The sequence below is a fragment of the Diospyros lotus genome, chromosome 4 (genome assembly GCF_014633365.1).
Source record: "Diospyros lotus cultivar Yz01 chromosome 4, ASM1463336v1, whole genome shotgun sequence".
Classification (NCBI taxonomy): domain Eukaryota; kingdom Viridiplantae; phylum Streptophyta; class Magnoliopsida; order Ericales; family Ebenaceae; genus Diospyros; species Diospyros lotus.
Genome location: NC_068341.1, coordinates 8,380,060 through 8,408,003, shown reverse-complemented (window position 1 = coordinate 8,408,003; position 27,944 = coordinate 8,380,060). Strand labels below are relative to the sequence as shown.

The 27,944-nt window shown below is 37.8% G+C and overlaps 2 protein-coding genes across 3 annotated transcripts; both read left to right on the top strand.

Annotated features, from left to right (window-relative positions):
- The first annotated feature begins 325 nt into the window (after nt 1–325).
- Nucleotides 326–20,371, top strand: LOC127799574 (protein TIC 40, chloroplastic). 2 transcript variants are annotated; one of them, XM_052333721.1, is made up of 14 exons: nt 326–761; nt 2,412–2,526; nt 2,669–2,726; nt 2,813–2,830; nt 9,663–9,966; nt 10,786–10,892; nt 11,001–11,064; nt 12,930–13,008; nt 14,446–14,486; nt 15,335–15,380; nt 17,986–18,080; nt 19,311–19,414; nt 19,484–19,531; nt 19,881–20,371. In XM_052333721.1, exons 1-14 carry the CDS (start codon nt 542–544, stop codon nt 19,935–19,937), a joined length of 1,356 nt encoding a protein of 451 aa, XP_052189681.1. In that variant the 5' UTR covers nt 326–541; the 3' UTR covers nt 19,938–20,371. The 2 variants fall into 2 exon arrangements, with proteins under 2 accessions (XP_052189681.1, XP_052189682.1); XM_052333722.1 differs by lacking the exons at nt 10,786–10,892; nt 11,001–11,064.
- A 4,886-nt stretch (nt 20,372–25,257) lies between these two features.
- On the top strand, nt 25,258–27,883 carry LOC127799928 (serine/threonine-protein kinase-like protein CCR4). Its single transcript, XM_052334222.1, has one exon. The coding sequence runs from the start codon at nt 25,445–25,447 to the stop codon at nt 27,806–27,808; it is 2,364 nt and encodes a 787-aa protein (XP_052190182.1). The 5' UTR covers nt 25,258–25,444; the 3' UTR covers nt 27,809–27,883.
- Nucleotides 27,884–27,944: the final 61 nt, after the last annotated feature.

Below are 27,944 nucleotides of genomic sequence, written 5' to 3'. Positions count from 1 at the left end.
TAAGATTTTGATATTTTATTTATTTATCAATGTATTGGATGATTCAGATTGTATATTTAGTTATTGATTTGTATATTTAATTATTAATTTTGTTTATGAGTATATTTAATTATTTTGTGTATTTTATTATTAATTTTTTGTATGTATGAAAATTATAGAAAATGTAAAAGAAATAAAATTGAAGTTTATTAAAATAAATAAATTAAATAGAATAAAATAATTGAAATATATATAGTTGAAATAAAAATAATTGAAATATATATAGTTTTTAAGATAAAATAAAAATAAAAAATAAATTATATTTATAATATAATAGGAAATGGGACGAGGAGATGGGCAAAAGCTCGCGCTTTTGTTGCTAAGCTTGGGAGGCTGGCTTGCGCTTGCGCTTGCTCTTGCTCTCCAACCTCTTCTGCCCTGCTGATTCCTCAAATCCTCTGCGCATCATCCTGCTTTCCAGTTCTCCTTCATTCATATTATATATAGACGTATTTATATATACGCATCTGAATTGGCGTGTTTGAGTTGCAAAAGTCGAATAATGGAAAACCTAGCCCTAGTTTGTGCTTCTTCCCCCAAAATTGCACTGGGGGCAAACCCTAACGATGGGGTATTCTTAGCGAACAACAGATGCTCCTCGTTTGGACTTCCCCTTCTACTTCGTAAGGTTGCCACCAGAAGAACCGTCACTTTGGCTCTCTCGCAACCCCAGTCTGACCGCGGTCCAGCTCCTCCTCCTCTGCGACTCCCCAAAGCCAATGGTGCATCTTCTGCCTCTCTCTCTTGATTTTTTGTGCGTATTTAACTGAACTAAAGTTTCTGGAAGACAAGAAAGTTGGCGTCTTTGAGTTGTTTTTTGTCTGTATGAATTATCCAATTTGAAAGTAAGATAGGTTAAAATTTGGTTATTTCCTGGTGCGAACTGAACGGGCTTGTAGGAAAAGGGATTAGTTGTTCTACACAGGTATTTGAGTTTTTATGGACCTGTTCAGTACATTTTTAGAGGAATTTAGTTCACAAGGAAGTTTCAAGCTACAGGAACTTAGAAGTTGGGAATGGGAAGCAGTTTAATAAATACACTTTGTAACTGATCGAGTTAATTAGGTGTTGGGAACGTTAATAGGATCCAAGCTTTTGGTTAATGCCCAAGTGTAGCTATAGCCAAGCATTACGACCACAGAATAGTGGTACATAATCAGATAAGCTCAAAGGCTTTTCTTAGGATGACACTTGAAATTGGAACCTGTGCTAGAAAGCCTACTTGATCTTGAGGCGGGGTTCCTTGTATAGGTTTGTTAAATTATTAATTACCAACTCATCTAAAAGTTTTAGCTTAGAGAAAAGGGGCAACTTTATCTTTTTGTTTTTTATTCTCAACATGTCTTTCATATTTGGCCAGCCTTCACTACATAATATGGCCAAATACGTGCAACTATTCAAATACCAGATTTGGTGAGGTTTGAATCCAGAAACTTTATTGCCTTTCATATCAATGATAAATTGTTAATTATCAACTTATTGAAAAGATTAAACTGGTTGAAAGATAGGTAACTTCTTCATTGTATTATTATTTTTACTCATGAGTCATGACAACATCATATTTGAAGTGGGGTCTAGCTTTCTATGTATAAGGCTTCCCTGCAATTCTAGCTCTTATAATAAAGCCAATATCTGCTTGGGTCTCTCTCTCTCTCTTCTTGATAGAAACAAGTCATAGAAAGAATAGGAGGTTGTCCTTTATGTATAGAACCCTAGGAAAAGCGATGCATTAAATATTCACAGTTGAGGCTCTTTAGGCCTCCCTCCTTAGAGCCTTGTTACTTTGTCTTTTTCCTTTCTCAACCAACCAAGATGACTCTATGTGTTGACCCTATGAAAAGATTTGTTCCCTTGAACACCTTATACATGCAGTTCGCAAGCAGCCATGATCAGTTTCAGGCCAGTAAGGAATCGATAAGCCTGATTCATGATGTGCATTCTAGGATTCAGGATTTTAGACACATCAGTTTGTTAGGTGCTGAACATGAGCAGATGGATGATGCTTGTGCTGTCTGAAAGTGGTTTCGTATTCCTAAAGAATTATTTTAGGAGGAAGATAAATTCTAGATGCAGTCCTAATGGTTAGTGAGGTCTTTGATTTTAGATAATGCACGGTAGGTTTCTGGGTTTCCTTCCTGAGTTGGACACAAAGCAGATGTATAATCATTTCAACTAGGATTTCCTTCTTGATATGCTGGATAGGATGAGTCAGTGGATCAAGCATTGCAATTCTACTGTTAAATTATGGTTCTTCCTGTGGTGCATCACTTTGTAAATATGTGCTGATGCATCTACTCATCAATTTCTTGACTTATCTTTTCCATTTCATTTTCTTGTGCTTCTGCTCCTTTGATACATACTTTCTTATACAGTGCTAGAGAAGGTAGGGAGGGAATGTTTTGCTAGTGTTACTTCTTCAAATAGCCAGGAAACATCTTCAGTTGGTGTTAACCCACAGCTTGCGGTGCCACCCCCATCTTCAAATTTGTAATGATATCCTTTGTCCTTTTCCTCTTTTATTCATTATGCTTTGATTATATGCATTAACTAGACACGCTAAATTTCTTTGGGCTTTTTGGATTCTGAGTACTTGCACTAATGTGATGTAATCTTTTGCTTGTTTTTCTAGTGGGTCTCCACTATTTTGGATTGGAGTTGGTGTGGGGCTCTCAGCACTTTTCTCGTGGGTAAGAATTAGATTTTACATAATCTTAGCATTTTTTTTCTTCCTCATTTCTATGTGTTTGTTCTGACAACCTGAATTACTTGGCAGGTTGCAACAAACTTAAAGGTGAGTGTCACACAACCTATCTAGAATTCCACTGCAGGTATTAGATCTTGGAAATTAATGGCATATGCAAGTGGGAAGAAAAATTTAGTGCCTTTCTTTAAACATCTCAACTCCTTGCATGGGTCCCATAAAGACTAGTTGGCTGATCTGTATTTTCTGCTTTAGCAAGAAAAGAAATATTGGATGAGGTAGGCAATGGTTACAGCAATTGATTATACATTTCAGAGGTTGAAATTTATTTCTTTTGCTTCCTACATCTGTGTTTCTGATGTCAGCAATTACAGCTTCTGTTAGCCACTTGTAATCTCCAATTACATCCAAAATCTCCTTGTTTAGCACCTAAATAACTGTTGATATTTACATCTAGGATGGTCACTTGGTGCTTGTTCTCAGTTCATATATTGCCAAGTGAGAAATTGAACAATGAAATAGCATTCTTCTACTTTTGATGCCAAACTGATATTAATAATGCAGCCTACAATTGGTTTCTAGTGGGATATGGTATGTAAAACTTTTAGTATTATAATTTAGAAAGGTAGAAAAAGTCTTGCAACTACATATTTGGCAACCAAGTGGTGGAATTTCTCAATCAGTACATTTTGCTCAAAGGCTAAGGGCCTGTTCTCTTTGCATTTCAATTTTTAATTTTGAGTTTTGAATTCATTTTCAATTTTTTGTTTTGGGAGTCTATTTTCAGAAAACTGAAAAAGCATTTGGTTTGTTATTCTGAAAAATTATTTCTTAAAACAGAAAAGTAGAAAACGTGTTATGTTTGGATTTTTGAGAATAATTTTTGTAACATTTTATTCAATGAATTTGATTATTCAGAGCCACTCTTGCTGCCCCTACCTCCATCTTCGCTGCTTCTCCAACCCTAACCCCTCCCTCCCTCTGCCACTCCCTTCTCGTCCCCCCCTTGATTCATTTGCCTTTGATCCCATCTTCTTGGCCTTCCTCTCCCTCGACTTTGACTCCGCCGCCCTCTCCTTTGGCTATGCCGCCCCCTGAGCCAAGAAGCTCAAAGACAACATCCGTCTCCTCGAGAAATAGCTCCGCTTCGAGGTCCTCTCCTACCACCCCAACCTCCTCTTGCAGCTCTCCTCCATCTGAGATGCCGATTCCTCCCTTTTTGCCATCTCTACGCTCTAATCTTTCGTACGTCGTGTGCGCTTCGAGATTGTCACTCCCCACCTCCAGATCCACGCCAAGACGCTCCAGCTCTCCAATCTTCATCAGTCCACTCACACTCCAGCTCTCTCTAAATTCTTCCCTATTTTTGTCTAATTCCCCTCTCCCATCATTCTGTTCTTGATCTTACTTCAATCGGATCCTTTCGATTCCCAATCCAACCCTAGGCTAAAAATTAGGTTCATGACAAATTGTATAAGAGTCAACGATTATCAGTTGTGATTCCGTTGATTCTAGTGGTGAATTTGGTTCAATCACGTATTGGAGGCAGATCCGAGCCATTAGGATCCTAACGATCGTGATCAAATAGGTGAATTGTGGTGACCTACCGCGATTGGTTGGGAATTGTGGACTGCCGATCCACAGCAGGTGGTGCGATTAGGGCCAATCTAGTTAGGAGGCGGTGTTAGAGGCGCTTCCTAGCAGCAACTCTGACAGCAGATTCAACAGAAATTATCAAGTGGCATGTGAAGGTGAAACAGATTCCAACGGATTTCATGATTACGACAGATCTGAGTCCTAAAGAAGAAGTTAGTGGTTGACTCGGGGTTGGAAATTCAGAGGTTGCCCGACTTTTGGAGGTTACTTGAATGATGTGATCTATTTTTCAGATCCGACCGTGACGTGTGAGGAGATTTCGGCTAACCTAGCGGCTGGATCCAAGTTGCTGCATGTGGTAAAGGCAAACAAACCTAGGCGATATTGGCTGTTGCTCCTTAGCGACGGACCTCAACCATTGCTCCATAAGTTTCGATCACTTCACGGTCGGCGATTCTAGAGCTGAATTTTAGCATGATTAAGGTCCAGATTGTGAAGGCGGTGCATACATTGTCCGATGGTGCTTTCGACAACTATAGAGTAGTCCTTAGCCTTTGGTTTCTTCTGTTTGTGCAAGTCTAACTTTCCTAGGGCAGAATTCAGAGAACTATCTGTCGAATTTGAAGGCAGTTTAGAGCCGGTGATCCTCGGCCATTGAGTTGTGGAAGCGTGACAAAGCAACGGAAGTGTGGTGAACCTTGCTAAAGTGACCGAGCAGTGGATTTTTCGCGCTTTAGATTTAAGTCGGAAGGAAACAAGGTTGATTGGAAATTGATAGCGAGCAGTCCAGGTGGTTCCAGGGTGCATTCCGATCAATTATTGGTTGTGATCTCTATTCGGAATCTGAAGGCAAATTCGATGAATTGATTATTCCAGAGATTGGTGAATTCAACGGATCTGGAAGTTCCACCAAGTGACCCTCGGCCACTAATTTTAGAGGTAACTGCAATTTGCCAATTATTGGGACAATTTTAGAGGTGATTGTGGTGAGGTAATCACAGAAGGGAAGTGTGGGATTTAGGATGAAAAGAGATTCGGTGACTTGGCCTGTGGCTTGTTCCAACCGTGAGATTTTTGCCATGACGAGCAGCGCACGTATGAGACCATTGGAATTTCAATTGCAGCAGAAGAATGTTGCATTTTCAGTAGGATGTCTTTCTCGTGAAGCCTTGGGAAGCAGTGCGCACATGAGATAGTCGGAACCTCAATGGCAACAGAAGAAGGTTGCATTTTCAGTTGGAAACAACTGGAATCATGAACAGTTTGGCCAGAAGAATCAGGCATGGGAAAAGTTGGATAATTAGTTCAGTCAAAGGTGCAAGGAAACAAGCATGGCACATGAATCGAGCAAGGAATTCAATCGTATGATACACGAGCAATTGTAGGAGTTTGCGATGATACTAACTAAGAAATAGCACTACAGCTTTCCTGCTAAATTCTTTGATGATTATCGCAAGAGTTTTAACAACGCGAAATTCCTAAAAATGGAGCCGCTGGAGGAGAAGTGCAACATCAGAGATGATACTAATGGTGAATGGTGTTATCCAAAGGGAATCAGTAACAATCAGATAGATAGGGCAACAAATGCAAAGGGACAATCTGATATATTTGAAAAAGAAGTTCATGTAGAGGGAAATTCTAGCAAACACAAGGAAGGAGTTGTTGAATTGTTTGCATGGAATCAGGAGGTTCCGACTAAAAATTCAGTCAATATTAAGGAAGTGCTGGAATTGAAGTAAACTTGTCAAGGGTAGCGCAAGGTCCTGAAAAAGAAAGGAAATTGGATAAAAAGATCTGTGCAGACCACATTTTGCAAGAGCAGGAAATTAAAAATTTGGATAAGGATCCTGACCATACCAAAATGGTTGGAGTTTCTTTAGATCGTACTAGCCAAGTTGGTACCTATTTTTACACTGCATCAGAAATTGAGGAGGGGTGGCCAAGGATCGATGAAGAGGCTGACATGCACAACTTAAAGGCTGTCTTCTTGGAGGTGTGGCAACCATTTGGAACAACTATGGAGATCTGTGAAGACAACATGTTACAAGTGCAAGAAAAGCAAAAGAGAAGGAACGCAAAGGCAAAGAGGAAGGTGCCTAGAAGGAGAAAGAGGGAAAAAGAGATTAAACAAACAGTGAGAATAAGAATTGGTTGAAGAAACAATGGCTTAGTAGTAATAAGTTTCTTAGGGACAAGAAATCTTTTTGAGGCGGGAAGAATTGTCATAACCTTAGGAGCAATAGAAGGGCAATATTGTAATAGACTTATAATAGTTTGTTAGGAGATATTTGCAATTTGTTAGGAGCACATGGATGCTGTTATGATTCAGTTAGTAGTCAAATTTGCCTATAAAAGGGCTACTGTAAGAAAAGGTGATTATGATTGAATTGATATTGAATCTCTCATTTTTTTTCTAGATTTTTCTCAAATCTCCCTCTCGTTTCTCTCTACTACTCTCCCTCATTTCTCTCTAAGGGTGTGCTTGATAGCATGGAAATTTCGTGGAAAATGTTACATCCGATGAATTGAATTCCATCTTTGCTATTTGACATACTGCATTTTTCATGAAATTGAATTCCATGGTACAACCATTTAAAGCACGTTTTGGCCTATTTTTCATGGAAAAATGCTTCTAGCGGGGGGGGGGGGGGGGGGTTGTTGTCCATGCAAGTTGGAAAATGTTTTATTTTCCAACTAAATGCTATCAAACACACTCTAAATTCATCCCCATTTATGTCCAATTTCCCTCTCCCATCATTCTGTTCTTGGTCTTACTTCAATTGGATCGTTTTGATTTCCAATCCAACCTTAGGCTAAACTCTAGGTTCATGACATAGTGTTTGTTAAAATGGATAAAATAAGGTTACATCAAGATAAGTTATCTTGGAGATAACTTATTTGTAAGGTCCAAGATAACTTATCCGGCGGGACCGGGGGGGGGGGGGCAAGGGATGATCGTCGCTAAGGTCGCTGACTTGCTTGCCCTCCTCAGTCACTCTTTCTTGTTGCCTCTCTCTAGTTCTTTTGCTCGCTGACGTCGCCTCGGCCTTGCCTGCTCGCCCCCCTGGCCCTCTCGCCCTCGGTTGTCGCTTGCCCTTGCCGGCTCTACTCTTGGTCTCTCGCTTGTTGCCTTTCTGGCTCTCTCGACTCTCTCGCTCCGTCGCTCGCCGGCGTTGCCGCCTCGGCCTTGCCCTCACCGGTTCGCCCCTTCAGGCTTCGGGCCTTCCGTCGCTCGCTAGTCGATCGTTGCCTGACTGACTCTCACTTCGTTGCTCACCCTCATTCAAAAATTTTTCTAGCTCCGCCCCTGGGGAGGGGGGGAGATATAAATTTATTTGGAAAGTTCAAGTTAAGAAGTCACATGATTTCTTTCCAGATAAATTTAACAAATATAATAGAAAACACTTTTGTCTGAAATGCTTTCCATATCTTACTTTTTCTGGTCTATATCTTGGTTAACAAACACTATCTCAATGAAAATCTCACAGTTCTCGAATGGCCAGCTGGTCACTCGGCTTTCATTTGAGACAAGTCCAGTGCCTTGGTTTGTGATAATTCTTTTTAGCATGGGTGGTTAATCTAATTTATAGTTTATCTTATTTCTTGATACCCCATCATCCAAATTCTCCAACTTTACCCTTCGTTCTTGGTTGGATTTCATAGGCTTTGGTTGTTGTCACGACCTAAAATTAGAGGCCGTGATCGGCACCAACCCCTAAGGAGCTATATGCTCCAATAGGAGATGGTAAGCCTTACCATATTCAAAACCTGCTGACATTAAAACATCTTAACTAAGTTACAATCCAATTCCATTACTCTAATAGAAACTGAAGTGCCCTCTGGGCCACATTCATCATGTAATTACAATATTCACAATTTACCAACTCACAAAAAGAATGAAACCTTCACTTCCCAATGCACAATTCCCATGAGATGAGGTGTATGTACTGCAATCGGAGCGTGTCTAGGGCATATGTAATAGAATTGTCACGATGACTCTTACCGTCAAAATTGATAGCAACCTATAAAATTTGAAATATCAATGGGTAAGCCAACCACCGGCTTAGTGAGGGGTAAAAAACATTATAATGGGGGAAAGCATAGTCTGTGCAACAAATTAGTCTCCATGCCATGTCAAGCTCAATATATATAACAACATAATAAGTGATGATGAATAAACATGCACATCTAGGAGTTAACCATTTAGAACCAAAATTCACATATTCCATTTTCTTGGGGTGGACCGTACTCTTACTCCCAGTATCACTTCTGCGGACCGTACTCTCGCCAGATATAAATATTGATGGTAGATCGTACTCTTGCCAACAAAGGATGGATCGTACTCTCAACCACGTGTATACGTGGTGCACCGACGACTAACATTTTCTGTGGTTAGCTACACAAGGTTCTAACAGTTACTCCATGTAATACACATTCCACACTATCATTTAACAATAATAAGTGCCATATGCACTGATAAAGGCTGGATATGTTGTTATTTTTTAAGTGCCATATGCAATATATATCCCATATAAGTATCAACATTTACAGTCCACAATATTGAGTCATAGTCTTCCCAAATGAAATTTTAAGGAAATGCAATCAACCACACGTGTAAATATGTGCAGATCAGACAAGATGGACTCTACTTTCCCAAATGCAGATAAAGAATGAATTCATGCATAGTATATAGAATACTAGGATAATGGAAGATATGAATGCAACAATTACCACCATAATAGTGAGGCCCATGTTTTCTATTTGGAAAACACCCTTATTGTGAAGAAAATAGTGAAAAATAATTTAGTAATGTTTTCTAATTATTAATGTAAATTTGGAAGATTTGAAAACTGAAATTTCATTTTCTATTTGGAAAATTTCTTATTTGAACACTATTTTTCAGTTTTTTGTTTCTTGAGGAAAAAAATTCTACAAAACAAGGGCTTGTTTTCTACAACTAAACTAAGATGTTTAAATGGAAGCTGTTTCCCTAACTTCACCAATTTGCCTTTTTCATTTTAGGATGTGTTACAACCCATTTTCCCACTACTTGATCATTGCTAGTAGAATTAGACACTCAAATTCAACCCTTGAACATTTCATTTTTATGATTCACTTAGGCACTCAGATTCAACCTTTGATATTTTGTTTTGTTGTCATTTCTATGATTCACTTCTAATTTAGAATTGGCTTTGTACTTTTAACATTGGCATTTTTTAAGTTGTTTGTAAAATTCCTTTTGGTGTCTATATATGGATTTATTTAACCTTGCTCTTTCTCATATTGTTGTGTAATTCACCTAGTTGTGGTTTGATTCTTCTTTCAGAAATATGCAATGCAACAAGCTTTCAAAACTCTGATGGGACAGATGGATTCACAGAATAAGCAAGTCAATAATGCTGCCTTTTCTCCTGGTTCCCCTTTTCCTTTCCCTTTTCCAACTCCCACGGCATCAAGTCCAGCAACCTCGCCTCCTTTTCCAACTTATCCACAGCCAGGGCCATCTACTTCACCTTCTCCAGCTACCTCTCCATCTGCTGTGACTGTAGATGTACCAGTGACCAAAGTGGAGGTACCTCCTCCTACGGATGCAGAAGAGGAACCAAAAGTGGAAGGCCCAAAGAAATATGGTATCAAATAATCTTTTTCTCTAGTTATTATTATCGTTTTTATTTTTGTTGTCTGCATGAAGAAAACAGTGCCAGCCATGACAATACTTTAGGGGCAGTGATTTGTGGCGAATGATCTTGTGTTAGTACTCTTGTTTCTTAATAGAGTGATGGTTTTGAGATTTTCTGTTGATGCTTTCTAAACTTTGTGATACTTGGTGCATACTTTAGAGGTGTAATTGATCAGGAGTTTTAGGTAGGATTTCTATCTTCTCTTGTGATATTTCTTATTATTATCATTTTCTCTCATAAAGATACATTGTGTATACTGTCCCATATGTCTACTTTCTGACAGAATCTTCAGAAATTCAGTAGAACCCTTGTAACTTAGGCTATAAAAAAATTGTATGGTCACTTATTATTGTATTTAGCCCAATTCTTGAATTGTTGTGGTTAGGTTGCTGAGCTATTCTATTCGGATGAAAAGCTACTTCTACCATGGAAAGTGGCTTATATCTGCACACCAGGAAATTGTCTACAAATACGCATACGACCTGCTAGTTGTTTGCGCCTGCTGGTCTGTAGGATATGGGCATGCTTGAATATTTTTTTTTCTTGTATGCCACCTTATTTACATGGAAGTCTAGAATTCATGTAGCCGATCTCACATAGTGGGATAAAGGCTGGATATGTTGTTGTTGTTGTTTATGCCACCTTATTGTCTATGGTAGAAATGTCATTGATAAGTAATAGATGTCATTTCAATTGTGTTTGGTCCAATTCTTATGTGAACTTTGAATATCTAGTTGCTATAGATTCTAAAGCTATTCATATTTTCAGCTTTTATAGATGTTTCTCCGGAAGAAACATTACCGAAGAGTCCTTTTGGAGGTTTTGAGGAAACAGCTACATTAGAATCATCAAAGAATGCTGAGCTTGTGGACCAAGTAAGAATTCAAGTTCAACATTCCTTGAGACTGAAATTGTTATAGATGGTATTTTGCCAATTAAATCATTCGAACAAGCAAGTAAATAATCTGAACGTTAAAATGAAGGTTTCTCAGAATGGAACTGCTTCTGCATCTGAGGTTGGTGTTTCTCAAGGTTCATCATCAACCCGTAAGTATAGGCTAAGTTACAAGGGTTTATGTATTATTTTCATTTACAAAAATATAAATATAGGCTTTTCCTCAATGTAGTTTATTGTTTGTACGTTGATTTCCAATACTAGCTGGTATTATCAGGCATGCTATCTCTTGAGTGTTTGTGACACTCATTTAATTTACTATCCAGAGCATTGTGGTCTCAGAATGATATTGTAATGATACATCTGACAGATGATATTCTGTTTCAGCTGTATAGCTATATGGAGAAGGAAATAAGCTAATGGGAAATAAAAAGAAATAGAAGTTTACTCTATGGATGGTCCATCCAATCAAAATCAGAACTGAAGTTCAATTATGTAGGGCAGATTAGTAAAATGTAAGACGTTGCTGCTTGCAATTAGGTTATGGTGGCTTAGGATCTTCAAAATTCTTTGGGAATTTGCCGACAGACATTTAGTTTGAAACTTTGTCTTCCTTCACGTCACAAATTCACTATTTCAGGCCTTAGTAAGAACCAAAAGTGCTTCATCAATTTCCTTATTCCATCTTTTGGTGACATCATTGTGATGGGACCTTAAGAAGCTAACAAGTTGTTTTGTAAGTTTATATTCACATTCTTGCAATAACTACTCTCTCAACTGTATCTGTTTTGCTTGGGGGTGTCAAAACAGGTAAATAGGTCAGGATTGGGTCAAGTCACTATCTGGTTGTGATCTGTTAAGGCTCAACCCTAATTTGATCTGTTAGCTTATTGGGTTAAGAACCGTCAACCCTAACTTGGACGTGCTAACATGTACAAAACAAGTTGACTCATTAATTTGTTTAAGTACCTATATAAATTTAAATACTAAGCAAAATATTAAAACTAAAAATAAAATAAAGCAACCCACAAATTACTAATTAAGCGATTAGTTTCGTTCTAATTCTTCTGAACAATCCAAAATAGTTAAGACAAAGCAAGAATAGTACATCCATTATCCATGACATCACTTGGAAAATAATCAAAATATTGCCTTGTTATTGGGTCGATTCCGGGTTTTTTCTAGTTGACTTGCTATCAATCCGAATCCAATAAGCTTTTATTGGGTCAACCCAATAATCACCCAAACCTGTTAAAGGTCAACCCAAACTCACTAATTTCGTGTCGAGTTTTGGTTGGATCATCGGGTTAGGTGATCTGTTGACAACTCTAGTTTTGCTTAGACATTCACCAATGAATTAGTATTGTTATGGTGCTTTAGTGCCCTTTTACAAGCTTTTTAATCATAGTGTTTTTGTAATATTTCACTTGGTACGCTAGGCAAAATTCTGATGCTACATTTGATAGTGGACATGATAGCATGTGCACTTTCAAAGCAATGGTAGCAATAGCAAATTTGCTCCTTCATGACTAGAAGTTTAGGGGTTTGAGTTGTGGAAGTAGGCCTCTTTGCATCTCAAGGGTAAAGCTGGAGCTTGGTGCACTAGGGATGCCCTTTAATTGTTTGTGGGTTTTGTTCAGACAGTCAAGCTTTCCCTTGATTGTATAATGTGTATGTGTTTTATACTAGTGTGCCAACATTTGCATTTTCCTATTCCATCAGTTTTATGCCTGGTCATGTGCTGTGTCATTCTTTTTGATTTGGAAGGGGAAAGAAAGAAATCCCTACAAAAATTTATGCTACTGATTAATGCAAAGACTAAAAGATTGTAATAACGGCTTATTCACTATTACTGTAATTGAAGTTGGAAATTCAGTGTGTCACCAGCCTTTCACCTTGCTTTATTAATTATATACATGATTTTTTAGTTCTTGTATTATTGTTACCTAACTTTGATATGTCTTGTTTTCTAGTTTTTACCTGAAGGGCTTATCTTTATTAATCTATTTTTTGATAGGGGAAAAAAGTTCTGTTTTGTCAGTGGAAGCTTTGGAAAAAATGATGGAAGATCCAACTGTGCAGAAGATGGTTTATCCGTAATATAACTTGTGCTTTTATATTTAATTTTTGCTCCTTGTGGCATTAATTTAAGTCCTGGCCTTGATATTATTTTTTTATGAAATGCAAATTTTTATTGCATTATTCTGTCAGTTATTGATGCTTGCACGATATTCTGGGTATATATGTAATACCGTTGATGTCTCTGGCTTGTGAAAGTGGCTCCTACTATGTTTCCATGTTTTCCCAGCATCAGTTTTTCTTATTATTACATATACATTGGGTACTTTTCTTGATCTAAAAAGCAAGGACTAGTTCTTCCCCACGAGGATGTACGTGTGCCCAACTTGTGTCACACGAGCATACATTGGTTTCGTCTGTCCTTATCCTATCAGATGTGTGGCAGATACGTTCCATCTCTGTGCCTTTTTTTGTAGTTTTTTCCCCAACCAGAAATGTTGGCAGGTACACTGTGGATGAGCATGTACAAGAAATAGGAATCCTCATAGATATTGTGCACAAATTCTGCCATTGTCTAGGATTTCAATGGAGGATCAATGTATAGAGCCATAAATTTGTGGATTTGAAAACAAAGGGAAATTAGATTGTGTTTATCAATCAGAGAACCAATCAGAGGGAGGGAGTTGGTGCTGCTGGTCTCTGTGGGGCAACTTCCTGAGAGATTTACATGTCTGAACGCTTAGACTCTTGACTGAGCCTGAATTGAATTCCATTAATAATTCAAAGTTTTTACTGTGTAAAATGCTAAAAATTTATAGAGGACCATGGAGCAGCATATTTGCTACTTTTTGGAATCTTGACACCTTTTTTGTTTTTTTCTGGTCTTCCCTCTTTCTGCATGCCCGTGGACATACACAAAAGGCTTAAACATGTTGCTATTATCTACATTACCTTATGGGAATTGATATCATGTTGCTTTCTGGGATAGACCACACCTGATAAGTGCTTGGTTACTGTTTCCTGACCTGGCTATTTTTGAGTAAAAGTATGCTGTTGGTCAGTCTTAAAAAATAAATTCAGTGCTGTTAGCTTCATGATAACAACATGATATTCAATAGATCCATAGCTAACCATCAAGGCTAGATCAATGGTCCGGAATATCCTGAGTTAAGATATCAATATTGATGTAACATGGGTGAAACAATTCTTTGTTTGATCTCTTTCCTATTCTGCTTCTGCCCACCTATTAAGGCAGGAATTCTCGTTGTTTAGGTCATTCATAAATTGTTTTCTTCAACATCCTCACATGAGATGTAGATTATTGGAGGTTATTCTCTTCTTTCTTATGACCATTTCTATTTTGAAGTTAATATTACTGAATTTTCTGGCCTCATAGGCTTGTTTTAAATTATTTCCATCTTTGCGCTGGCAATTCTTCCGCCCTTCTTGTGGACGAAGTTTGATCAGATCTTAATATTTTGAATAATATCATAATTCATTTTCTATCCTTGCAGATATCTACCAGAGGAGATGAGGAATCCTGATACATTTAAATGTTAGTCCAGCATTTCATTATCTCCATCACTTTTTTGTCTCTTTGGAAAATATGGATGTTGTTATGCTCTTTATAAGAAATGACTATTGGAAAAAAAAAAATCATTGAACACCTTGGGTCACTGCTAAAAACTATCTGAAATATTCCCGTTTGTTGCTACCAGTTTTCTGGAGCAACATATAAATGTCTTTACTGTTGCCTTTTTCTAAGTTAAGTTAAAGGATTTGTAAATTACCTTTGATTACAATGAATGCAAAATTTGGTGGTTTTCACATATATTCTTTACTTTTTACTGCAAGAGCTTGTTCCTGGGTTCTTGGTCTAGTTTGTCAGTGATGGAGGACCAAAATCTACAGAGTTGAGAATTTCGGGAAAGTCAACTCTTGGCACAAATTTACAAATAGAAGATTGGAAGATTTTCTGTTTCCTAGTTTTAGTAATTCCCTTTTTCCTAAATGGAGTTTGTTGATAACCTATACAAACGGTTCTTATTGTATTCTAAAGTCAGAAGAGATTTGTTCTCGGTAGTGTTTTAAGGCTTGAGATTTGTTCTTAGCCTTGTCCTATATCAGTCACTCTTCTGATTTATTTGATTTAGGTTTAAACCAGTCACAACATCTTCCCCGTAGGAAAAATTTATCTCTCATCTTTTACTCTGCCTTGTCCCATATCAGTCACTCTTATGATTTATTTGATTTAGGTTTAAACCAGTTACGACATCTTCCCTGTAGGAAAAATTAATCTCTCTCATATTTTCTTTTTCTTTTTTGCTAGTTGTTCTCATCTATTTAATACTGAGTGAAATTCTTCTATTAACTTTATCATTACTGAACCTATGTTTGTGACAGGGATGCTGCAGAATCCACAATACCGTCAACAGCTAGAAGACATGCTGTCAGTACCCTTTCCTCTTGTTTGAATCATTTTAAAGATTTTCTTGATATATCAAGTATGTGTATTTTGTACTTGCAGTTCTCCTCGTCAGTTGGAGGTGTAAATGCCTGATCACTGCCCCCCCTCCCCCCGCGCCCGTCCTGCCCACACACACACACTCTTTCAAACAACAACAAAAAAATAAAAGAAAACAGGAGAAGGGCTGATAGAAATCGGGAGGAATCTGTTGTGAGTTTTGATGGCAGTAGCAGAAACTTCAAGTTACTCGAGGAACTTGGCGTTTTAGCCAAGTAACAAAGACTGGGTTGAATAACAAGAACAGGACAATCGCGTACAGGGAATATTTAGTTGATTAATGAAAGGAGATACTTGACTAACTAAAGAGGGAAAATAAGAAACAAGCAACTCGCCACTAAGTGATAATGTGATGCAACCACACTTAGATAAAGAGCTAGGAATTCGGCACACTTGAACAACAAGTGATAAGAAAGAACTGAAGTCGAGAGACTATCAGAATTCAAGTCAAAAGTTTAATAATCCTAATGACCAGTCTTGTCTTCCCTTATATAGGATAGAAGCCCATGACTTACATTGATTGTTTCTGGGAAATACAGCAGATACCTTGGAACCTTGGATAATTTTAAATGTCTAGTTCCTGGGAAATCATGGGGAATATAGGATAGTTAATACTAGTGGCATGGGAAAGATGAGAACTTGTTAATGACAGGTTTCTAGAAACCAGGACCAGCTGCTTCTTTCAATTCTGCTCTGAGTGCTGATGAGCTGTCACCCACTGGAGAATGACCATGCTGTTGGCGAGGGAGATGCTGTCAGGTCTTGGGCCAGTCTTAGTTGGGTTGGTGAAGTCTGTGGGCCCATTTTTGCTTAGGGACAGATTTGGGCACAGTTTTGGTGATGGTCTGGGATATTGGGCCTTGATATGTATCAAGGGCATTCTTTTTGGCTTGTTATTCTTGGAGCATGCCAATATACTAACTCACCTATTTATTTCTTATCGTACTTTGATCCTTTTATGTGCTCCCTGTTTATTGAATTTTCCAATCATTTATCTTAAAGATATAGCATCCATGACTAGTACATCGCACCCCTGGCATTATAAAATTCACATCATCTTCCTATTTTATGCATATTGGTAAAGATCCCCCCCCCAAAAAAAAAAACAAAAAAAAAAAACCCCATAGCCTCCCACCATGAAAAATTAACTTATTTAAATACCCATCCTACCTTTACTCTCTCTCAGAAATGAGAAACCTAAGTTCTGTGAGCTCTTTCTTTATAATATGTACATATACCCCCCCCCACAAACCCAAAAAAAAAAAAAAATCCTGATGTGGAGGGTGGTCCTCATGGGTGGTGGAGTTAAAGGTTAAGTTATTTGTACAAAGCCTTAGGACATTTGAATTGGTGTGAGGGTGGTCCCCCTTAGGACACTTGAAAGTTCGCTGAAATGGACACCATTGAGATCTCTGATGTTTGGGGGTGAAATCCTACTACAGATTGCGTTGTGGAGATATTTCCTGGCAGGGCTTAGGATTTCCCACAAATTCCTTATAAGGTTTCTTTTTTCCTTTCTGTATGTGTGTGCATGTGCCCAAGCCAATTGCACACTCTCCATCTGATAAATTGATTATAGGGCGTCCTAATCCTTGTCTATTGTTGTGGGATGTTAGAAACACAGTGAATCTCTGAGCCATTTTCTTTTGAATCACTTGTTAAGAGTGGGTTGGAGAACTACAATTTACCTTTGATTAATGAAGGCTAAATTCAGGAAAGTATTACAGCAAAAGTCTCTCCGTCTTTCTTTTTTCGTTTGAAGGATATTAAATAAGGGTGAATTGCTAGATACATATTAATAGATAAGGTTTAAGTTGTCATCATAACTTTTTCCCCCCAAGAGTAGTAGTTGTGGAAACACCTTATTGCAAAGGGTGCAAAAATGACCTCACGAAATTGGTTACATTGGAATACTATATGGATAGTCTTTCCACTCTACTGATCTTTCTTGTAAGTCGAGTGGTATTTTGAACTCACAGTTCTTGTGCTGTCAATCTTGTTATGCTTGATAATATTTTAGAAACTCCGCAGCCATCATTTTTTTCATATATTTATGTCAGTCTTTTGGAACTAAAATTGCTGGCTTTTTTTTTTTTTCTTTTTTTTGGGGGGGGAGGGGGGTGTTGTGCTATTATCTTTCAAGTAGTCACCATATACCGATGCGGTTACAATTTTTTGCTAATGACCTAATACTGTTGTTACAATATGCACTGTTTGTTCCCTCCAACCAAATTTCTGTCTATCCATGGTTAAGTCTATGCATGTGAGGGGCAGTGTTAGAAATAACAACATAGCAAGCCTTAATCCCACTAGGTGGGGTTGGTGAGGGGCAGTGGGGTCAGTGTAATAAAATTTGAAATAAATTGTTGGTTCCATTTCCTAATAGCTGAAGTTTTTGGGACAAGTGGAAGTGTTAACTTAACTGTAATGAAATAAAAAGGAAAACCCTGCAAGAATAATTGATGGTCATTCATTCCATACATTTTATCCTGCATTCTTGACATGAACTTGTAATATTTTTTTTTGGCAGAAATAATATGGGGGGAAGCACTGAATGGGATAACCAGATGTTGGATTCCTTAAAAAACTTTGATCTATCCAGTCCTGAGGTGAAGCAGCAGTTTGGTAAGTTCCCAAATGATATTTTCTTTACCAGTTATGCTGATTTTGTATGTAATGTAGAAGTTAGTTGAGAATGCAGATGTATTTTTGTCCTAATGTACTTGCCAAAAGATAAGAAATTTGCTCCTTAAGGCTCTCTCTCTCTTCAAATTTGCTTTTTCCCATGCAATTTCTTTCTTATAGAGAATTTTTTTTTCCTCCAAAATCAAGTATTATATAAAACAGCAATCTCAGGTATTACTCCCACTATTAAACTCTTGATCTTCAACCATCTCTATATATGGCCATATCCTTTATAATAAGACCATTATATCCCATGTCATGTCTAATAGTTTTCTACCAAGATTGTCTAGTTTTCCTCTCTGTCTTTTGTTACAAGTTTTCTCCAGAAACAAGTGTTGAATATTGGAAAGAAATTCAACATTGTTTTGACAATTGGGGAGGAGGTTTATGTTTGGGATAAGGGTTGTACAAAAAGGGGTGGTATAGTAAATAAGCCAAGATGCATCAGTGCATTGCCATATAGAAACTCACTTTTCAAGTATATGGTCCTTCTGGTCCAACAGATTGGGGAAGGTGGGTTTGTTTCAGTTCTCTTGAAGCCCAAGTTAGTTCTTTCTGTATCTCAACGCAACATTTAGTTCTCTTTTATTTTTCTGGGTGGTAATTAAGTTCCTTCTACTCTTAGTTATCTACTTCAAGTCCAGTAACTGGCACAATATTTTACCATGTTTTGTGCACAAACCATGTAATTCCTTTTCTTGCTGAACCCCAAAAATATTGTACAATCTTTTTGTTATGGAAAATGATACAATTTTCACAATAACCCAGTTGGTTCAGCCATGCTGGAAGTACATTGGCCTATTTCCAGTTGGTTCCATTTCTGAGTAGTGTTCCATGAAATACATTTTTGAGTTGGGAAATGGAAGAGGTGGCACACATTGACCTTCAAGGCTTGGACACTGTGGCCAATTGGTGTCATGATGTAGTTCTCATTTGAAACATTTTATTTTCCTGAATGTATGGCAGGATTTTTCTGCTTGATGGTGTTGGACTTGGCTACCCGATATATATTTTTTATACTTTGAGCTAGTTTCTTTAGTAAAAATATCCGTGAATAGATTAGTCAAGTTTTATGGATGCCTCAGTAATTAATGATCTTGCATATTGCTAATTGCTGTTGAGAACTAAATTTATTTTGATGTACTTTATTCTTACATTTTAAATTTGCAGATCAAATTGGGCTTACACCTGAGGAAGTTATTTCAAAAATTATGGCCAACCCTGATGTTGCCATGGCATTTCAAAATCCCAGAGTTCAAGCAGCCATCATGGAGGTAATCCCGTAATTGATGCTCTTTAGTTTATTCAACATTGCTTTATCTAACATACACAATTTTTTGCAGTGTTCGCAGAACCCTTTGAGTATAGCCAAATACCAGAATGACAAGGAGGTACTGCTTAAACTTTTACTTGCATTCTTTTTGACACCAAAGTTTTGTTTATTGGCCAAGCAAAATTAGGTCGGAAAAAGACAGAAAAAAGTTGCTTTCTTTGTTCCAAGGATTTTTCATATTCATAAAAATTGATGACCATTGTTACATGTACAGAACTGGTTTGTCTAATGATCTAAGGTTTCACGGCTCGTACTTCCCTTGAGAAGGGGGAAGAAGGCAAAAATACCAATATATTTCTGTCATGTTTCTGTTCACGAGCTTTTGTTGCTTCTGCATACTCCTTAGCGTTGGTTGCTCTTGAAGTTTGATAGTACCTCATCATCTGCTTTTTAATTTCTCATCTCAGGTTATGGATGTTTTCAATAAAATTTCAGAGCTCTTCCCTGGGGTGACGGGTCCTTGATTCTCTTTAAGAGAGCCTGAATATTCTCCTCCTCCTCCTCCTTGTAATTTAGTCAGAAAATTTTGCAAAGCCACCGTATAAAGCATGCTTCTCATTCTCGTGGCCGCCACATATGCATATATGAAGATAAATGTATTAGGCTTTTGATCCCATCTCATGTGTTAAACAAAGCTGTAAGAAATGCTAGCACAGTTCTTTAAAAGGTAGGTGCTAAATTTCTAACCCTGGGTACTTAATTTTCAAACGTTACGAGGTTTTGGAATTAAGTGACTTTTTACAAGTGTTTGTTCGTCAGGTAACACTTAAACTTTCTATTCTTGTAATTTATTTTTTGTTGACTATAGAAGCATAGCTTTCAATAGTACGTCGGTCGAGCTGTGCTGAAACCGCCATGCAGTTCCAGATTTACATATATTTTATTGCTGTTTTTGCCCCGTGTCCGTCTTCTTTAGCTTATGATTGCATGGAGGGGGGGGGGGGGGGATGAGATTGACTTGACTCAATCATTTTACTGTTTCAGTGGGGGAGTTAATTTGATGAATTTGAAGTTTTAAATTTTTAAATAAGATTGACAAGATTAAATAATTCTAATTCAAACACAGCTTAAAGAATAATAGATGACAAGTACATTAAATTGTTTATGCATGTTATGATAGTCAAATATATACGAGAGGAAAGGACCCCAGATTGGATTGGATTGGATTGTTGTTCAAATGCCCAAATTAAAATAATTAACAAGCCCACTTGAGATAAAATACAAATAATGGTAAAGAATTGTAACAACTTTATAGGGTGAGTGCAAGCTATCATAATTTATTGTTCATGTGAAAAGGAGATAGCATGGCATTACAATAAGAACAGAGATTAAATAAGCAAGTAGTTGGCTAATATTGCAATTTGCAAAAGATATCGTCAACCTACAATTAGTTAATTGTGAGATCACCGGACATCTGGAATCTATGCGCAAATTTGGCATTTTTTGTATCGCACATGAATGTTGAGAGCTACGTTCGTTTTGTGAACACTACTACTACAACGTAGTGTGAACTATTATTTTGTTGCTTTGAACTTTTACTTTTGTCAATAAGCCTCATAAAAAATTTGTAAGGTCAACATAAATCGGTTGATAAAAGAGCATGATAGTTGGTAGTGGTACAAATTGAATATGAATATGGTAGTCAATTTTGGTATAGATTGGATGATCGATTCCATCCAACTCTAGCACTTGATTTTCAATCTAAATTTTTTGTGAATTTTGGTCTCCACCAGATCTAGGGCTGGCTGGCTGGCTGGTTGCCCAAACTAAATGAACATCCCTAAATATGTTAAGTCACTGAGAGAATTTGATATTGTGGATTGAATTAGTGTTAGAATTAAAAGGTCAAAAAATATAAGATACTAAATAAAAAAAAACAAACAAGGAAAATAAGTGAAAACAGAAAATAACAAGAAGACGCAGGAAAAATAAAAATAAAAACAGGGTTGGGCATCATTCGTTATCACAAAACAAATCCAAAAGAAGCTCTGAAATTTGATGGGTTGGAAGTATATTGGGATCCCATGGGCTTTACCAAATACCAAATATAGATCAGATGTGGTTGGACTAATAATATTTTCTGATAATAAATGGAAAATTAAATGGTCCACAGTGTGTTGAGATGAGATGTTTTCAGGCTGGCAAGCAATCATAATTCATAATTTATGGTGTTAATGTGAAAAGGAGGTTGGCAACTTAGCAGCATTACAACAAGAACAATATATAAGATTAAACAAACCTAATATATATAATATATATTATATATATTTTTGGCCAATATTTACAACTCAACCACACCCAAAGACTCCGTGAGTGGAACAATTTTGTATGGTCATCAATTAATGTCCAACGGCCACGTTGGTTTTGTGAATGTTAATGATTAGTTCAGTGCTTTAACTTTTTAAGGGTAAAATTTATTATTATTTTTTGAGGTTTTTTAAATTACATCATTTCTTTTTTTTATATATATATAAAATAGCATAAATTTTCTTTAACTAAGTATTAAAATTGATAATTTTACTTTTATATTTAAACAATTTTGTCTCTTTCTTTATCTTGTTTCATGATTCTTTTCTCTCTCTTCTCACTTGGCTTCCTTTTTTCGACAAGTCTCAAGTTATTTGATTTATTCCGCCCTTTCAATAGTTGGTCAATAACTGGATGACGACTCAAGTTAACTCTCTCTTTATTTTTATTTTTTTTACTCAAATTTGCAAAAAACGAAAAACACAAGAGCTCAATCGAATCTAGTTCTAGATTTGATATGATTTTCGTGTAATTGTGAAAGGTAAAAAAGAATACAAATTAAATATGATTCATTTAAACCCTTGATCTTGGTTTTGTGGAACAATGAAGAATGAAGAGAAAAACACAAACTATATCTAGGTTCATTTGAACTCTCGAATTGAGTTTGTCAAGTCATCTGAGTTCTTTCAAATCTACATCGAAGATTTGATTTATTAACAAGAAAGAATCTATGTCTTTATCATTGTCGTTATCATGTTTTTTGTTGCCATCATATAACCCTTCTGAAGGATCACGAAAAGGAAGAAACTCTCCTATAAAGACGAGGGTGAAAGGAGACAAAGTGAACTACTAGAGCTTTTTCTTACTGCTAAAATATGAAGAGACAAGGAAAGAAAGACAAGGCAAAAGTTGGTAACTTCTTCCATAAATGCAAGGGACAAAGAGATAGGGAGGGAGGGATTAAGGGTATTTTTGGTAATTGATAAAAATTAAGGAAAATTCTATTTGCAACCATAACTTTTGCTTTTCACAACTACTATAGATAAAATATTAAATTTTAATATTGGCAGCCACATTTATTACTTTATCCAATCATTTATATACCAAATATACCCTCCAAACAACCATCCCTCAAAAAACATACTCCACGCGCATCCAATCTGTTTTTTATAGCATCAAACTTTGGTCTTCTCCTTATTCTCCTTCTTCGCCCATCAAACCCTGTTATTCTTCTTCTTCAGACCACTCTCATAGACCACCACCGACCTCTCGTCGTCGCCCACTTCGCTTGCCTCGCCCACCTTAGAGTTCCCTGGAATCACAAAAAATGCCCTCCAGTTAGGGGTTCCTGAACCGTGGGGTTCGGGAAACCCTGTACCCCCTCGAACCTCGTTGTTCGGGAACCCCTAACCCCCCGAACAACGAGGTTCGGGGGTATGGGGTTCCCTGAATCTCGCCTTTCAGGGGTAAAGGTTCCCCTAACTTACCTAATTTGCATAGTAAAATTCGGATCAGATTATGTTGAGTTACTAATATCAAAAATTAAAATTATATATATATATATTATAACTATATTTTATAAAAAAAATTATTATATATATACATACATATTATACGTATAGTTATAGTTATAATTATATATATATAATTATGCATAATTATATTACATAAACTATTATAACTATAACTATTATAAAATATGTATACATATAACTATTATAAAATATAAAATATGTATAATACATATAAAATACATATAGTTTATATATCTAAAATATGTATGTATGTATATAATAGTTTATGTAATATAATTATGTATAATTATATATATATCATTATAACTATATATATAATTATAATTATAACTATATATTATAATATATAAAATATATATATATATATATCTCCTGAACCACACCCAAAGACTCCGTGAGTGGAACAATTTTGTATGGTCATCAATTAATGTCCAAAGGCCACGTTGGTTTTGTGAATGTTAATGATTAGTTCAGTGCTTTAACTTTTTAAGGGTAAAATTTATTATTATTTTTTGAGGTTTTTTAAATTACATCATTTCTTTTCTTTTTTTTTAAATAGCATAGATTTTCTTTAAGTATGTATTAAAATTGACAATTTTACTTTTATATTTAAACATTTTTGTCTCTTTCTTTTCTTGTTTCACGCATTTTTTCTCTCTTTTTGCTTGATTTTTTTTTTTTTACAGGTCTCGAGTTATTTCATTCGTTCCACTTTTTTAATAGTGGGCTAATAGTTGGATGGCAACTCAAGTTAACTTTCTCTCTATTTTTTTTTTTTTTACTTGAATTTGCAAAAGATAAAAAACACGAAAGCTAATTCGAATCTAGTTCTAGATTTGATTTGGTTCTTGGATAATTGTGAAGGGTAAAAAAGAACGCAAATTAGATATGGCTTATTTAAATCTTTGATTTAGGTTTTGTGGAACAACGAAGAATAAAGAAGAAAAACACAAACTAGATATAAGTTCATTTGAACTTTTGAACTGAATTTGCCAAATCATCTGAATTCTTTCAAATCTATATCGAATGTTTGATTTATTAACGTGAGAGAATCTCTATCTTTATCATTGTCGTTGTCATGCTTTTTATTGCTATTGCAGAACTTTTTTTTTTCTCTTGCTAACATAACCCTTCCAAAAGGATCATGAAAGGAAAGAAACCCCCTTGTAAAGGCAAGGGTGAGAGGAGACAAAGTGAGCTATTGAAACTTTTGCTTGTTGCTAGAATGTTGCTGGAAGAGACCAGGGAAGAAAGACACACAAAAGTTGGTAACTTCTTTCATAAGAGCAAGGGACAAAGAGATAGGGAGGGAGAGATTAAGGGTATTTTGGGTAATTAATAAAAATTAATAGCTATTATAATGGTAGAGGGCAATTGATCTGTGATTTTAAAAGTCGAGGAATATTGGTGTAATTTTTAAAAACAAAGAGATAGTTAATGTAATTTAGACAAATGTTAAATTCATACATGAAATTCATCAAATTTTTAACCTTTGCTAGTAAATGTTTGTCAACTAAATTGGCATCTAGCAATTGATGCAGGCTGAACGTATAGACTGAGATTGTTAACTTTGTTATGGCATGAATAACCCAAAATACAATAACTTACGAACTAAATCAAGTGAGGAAGAATGTTATTAGAGATGGTTTCTAACAAGATTTCGAGAACTAGAGGGTGGGGATGGAGGTGAAAAGAACTGTAACAAGGTGGGATTTGATTTCTTCATGCATATATATAACTATAAGAATAAATGGATATTCATATTCACCATACATCCATGAAATAGAAAACGTGAGAAGCAGGCAAAAAAGATGGAAGAGATAAAGCAGAAAATGGAGCGCGTCTCATTGCGTAGGAAGAAGCAGTCTTTCTTTGTCTCTGTCGTGGCTCTTGACCACACTGCTGCTGCTGCCGCCGCTGCCATTGACCTTCCAATCCAACCCAAAAAGAAAAGACCTTTCAAATGACTTGGTCTTTGGTCCTCAAAATCTCTCTTTCTATCAAACCGCGTTATCTCTCATCTTTGATTCTTCCTTCTCCCAGGACCTAACCCACCTTCAAATTGCCCTAAAACTCACCTTCTTCTTAATCACAAACTCATCTCACCTTTATCATCATCTGCTTATTCTTCTTCTTCTCTCTCTCTCTCTCTCTCTCACCATGAACTTTTCTTTCTTCAAGCTCTTCCCATGTCTCTTCTTCTCAGCCAAACCTTCTGTTTCCTTTCTCTAACTCTCTCCTTCCTTTCCCTTTTCCAGTCCGCCCATTCTCTCTCCACTGTAGCAATCTCTGAAACTGGCAGCCTAACACTGATCTGCGCATCAATTCATTCTTCAAACCGCCAGAATTACCTCAACTGTACCAGTTTTCCTGACAGAACACAAGTTCCTATCTCCTTCCTCAACACTTCAGTATCAGGACTTGTGGCCGGAAATGGCTTCCTTTGTGGCTTGAGCTCGCTGACCTCTCCTCGACCCACTTCAGTTCTGGTCTGTCGCAGAGCCTCCAACGCCAGCCATGGCAATATATCCTATAAGAGGATATACAAAGGGCCGCTTCTCAAAGATCTGGATGCCGGAAACTCTCACATTTGCGGCGTAGTGAACGAGACTAATCGCCTGGAGTGCTGGCAATGGCGAAGATTCAATTCCAGTGTGAGTAAACCTTGGAACTTCTCATCCATTGCCGTAGGAGAAAATTTTGTTTGTGGGTTATCCAAATTGGGAAACATCAAGTGCTTGACGGAGCAAAACAATGAAGTCAAGAGCACCGTCGCCGGCCACGAGCCCGCCGGAAACTACAGTGTGATTTCCGCCGGATTCCACCATGCTTGTGCCATTTCTCTGAATGGCAATTTGGATTGCTGGGGAGATATGGCGGCAGCAGAGAAGAGAAGGCCAGATGGCTACTTCACTTCCTTGGCCTTGGGAGATGGCCGGAGCTGCGCAATGAGAGATAATGGAACAGTGGTTTGCTGGGGAGTAGGCGATTTCAGTTTGCCGGAGAGTTTGCGAGCCACTGGCTTCATTGCCATCGAAGCCAAACGCAGGATTTTCTGTGGAATTGTTCTGTCGAACTATTCATTGTATTGCTGGGGTAGTGAGACTCTGGATTCAAATCCAATGGTGTTTGAGAAGGTGGTGCCGGGGCCTTGTACACCTTCATGCCCTTGCAGCCGCCCTTTGCCTAATTACGACGACTTTTGCAGCCAAGGCCTAATGGTCTGTGAGCCTTGCGCCAGCCGGCCTCCCGGTGGAAGTCCGCCCCCTCAGGGAACCACCAGTGGCGGCGGCGGCGGCGGCGATTGGACCAAGAAGAACGTTGCATTCCTAGTGGTGGGCTGTCTCGGGTCGACCATGTCATTGCTGATGATCTGCGGCTACTTGTTTTGTAAGTACTGCAAAGTAAGGGGCTCCCGGGTTCACGACTCTGGCCCGCTGGACGATCAAGAGGCCAACCCACCTCGGCAGGGCGGCCGATCTTCCAATTTTGAAGCTCCACCGCCGGCGGCAGCCACCGGCGGGCCTGTTCTAGACAAGCGGCTGAGCCATTTGGCCAGTATTGGAAGTGGGAGCCACTTGCAAGAATTCTCCCTGGAGGTTCTCCATCAAGCCACAAACACTTTCTCTGATGAGTACAAGATCGGCTCCGGCAGCTTTGGCTCAGTCTACCACGCCATACTAGACGACGGCCTCGAAGTGGCCATCAAAAGAGCCGAAGCATCTACCACTCAATTCCACTTAGCCAACACCAAACGCCAAGAAGAAGATAAAGACGATGCCTTCGTCAATGAGCTTGAAGCCTTGTCCCGCCTCAACCACAAGAACCTGGTAAGGCTATTTGGGTATTGTGAAGACAATAACGAGCGAATATTGGTCTATGAGTACATGAAAAACGGCACACTCCATGACCACTTACACAAGCTCAAAAGCTCACCTTTAATGTCATGGCCTAATCGGATCAAGGCGGCGCTCGACGCGGCCCGCGGGATCGAGTACCTCCACATGTACGCCACCCCGCAAATCATCCACCGCGACATCAAGTCATCCAACATATTGCTGGATGCCACGTGGACTGCCAAGGTGTCCGATTTCGGGCTGTCCTTGATGGGGCCATCGGATGAGGAGTCACACCTTTCGCTCAAGGCTGCCGGCACACTTGGATACATGGACCCAGAGTACTATAGGCTGCAACAATTAACAGCCAAGAGCGATGTGTATAGCTTTGGGGTGGTGCTGCTTGAGCTGCTATCTGGGTACAAAGCCATTCATCAGAATGAGAATGGGGTGCCTAGAAATGTGGTTGATTTTGTGGTTCCATACATAGTTCAGGATGAGATACACAGGGTTTTGGACCGGAATGTACCGCCGCCAACCCCGTTCGAGATCGAGGGGGTGGCTTATGTGGGCTATCTGGCTGCAGACTGTGTAATGCTTGGAGGGAGGGATAGGCCAACCATGACAGAGATTGTAAATAACTTAGACAGAGCTCTGGCTGCATGCTTGGCAGCTCCATGGCAGTCATCTCCGTCCACAACTGGGTCGCCTGCATAAAATTTGCAGTAGATATTGTATTGTTCGTGTAATTTCATCGTGGGTTCACATTAGATCCATTGTGAAGTGATTTAATGTTCTTGGGTGTCTATACAAAATCAAATTCACACGATGCAAATTAATTTGGTTTTGCAAT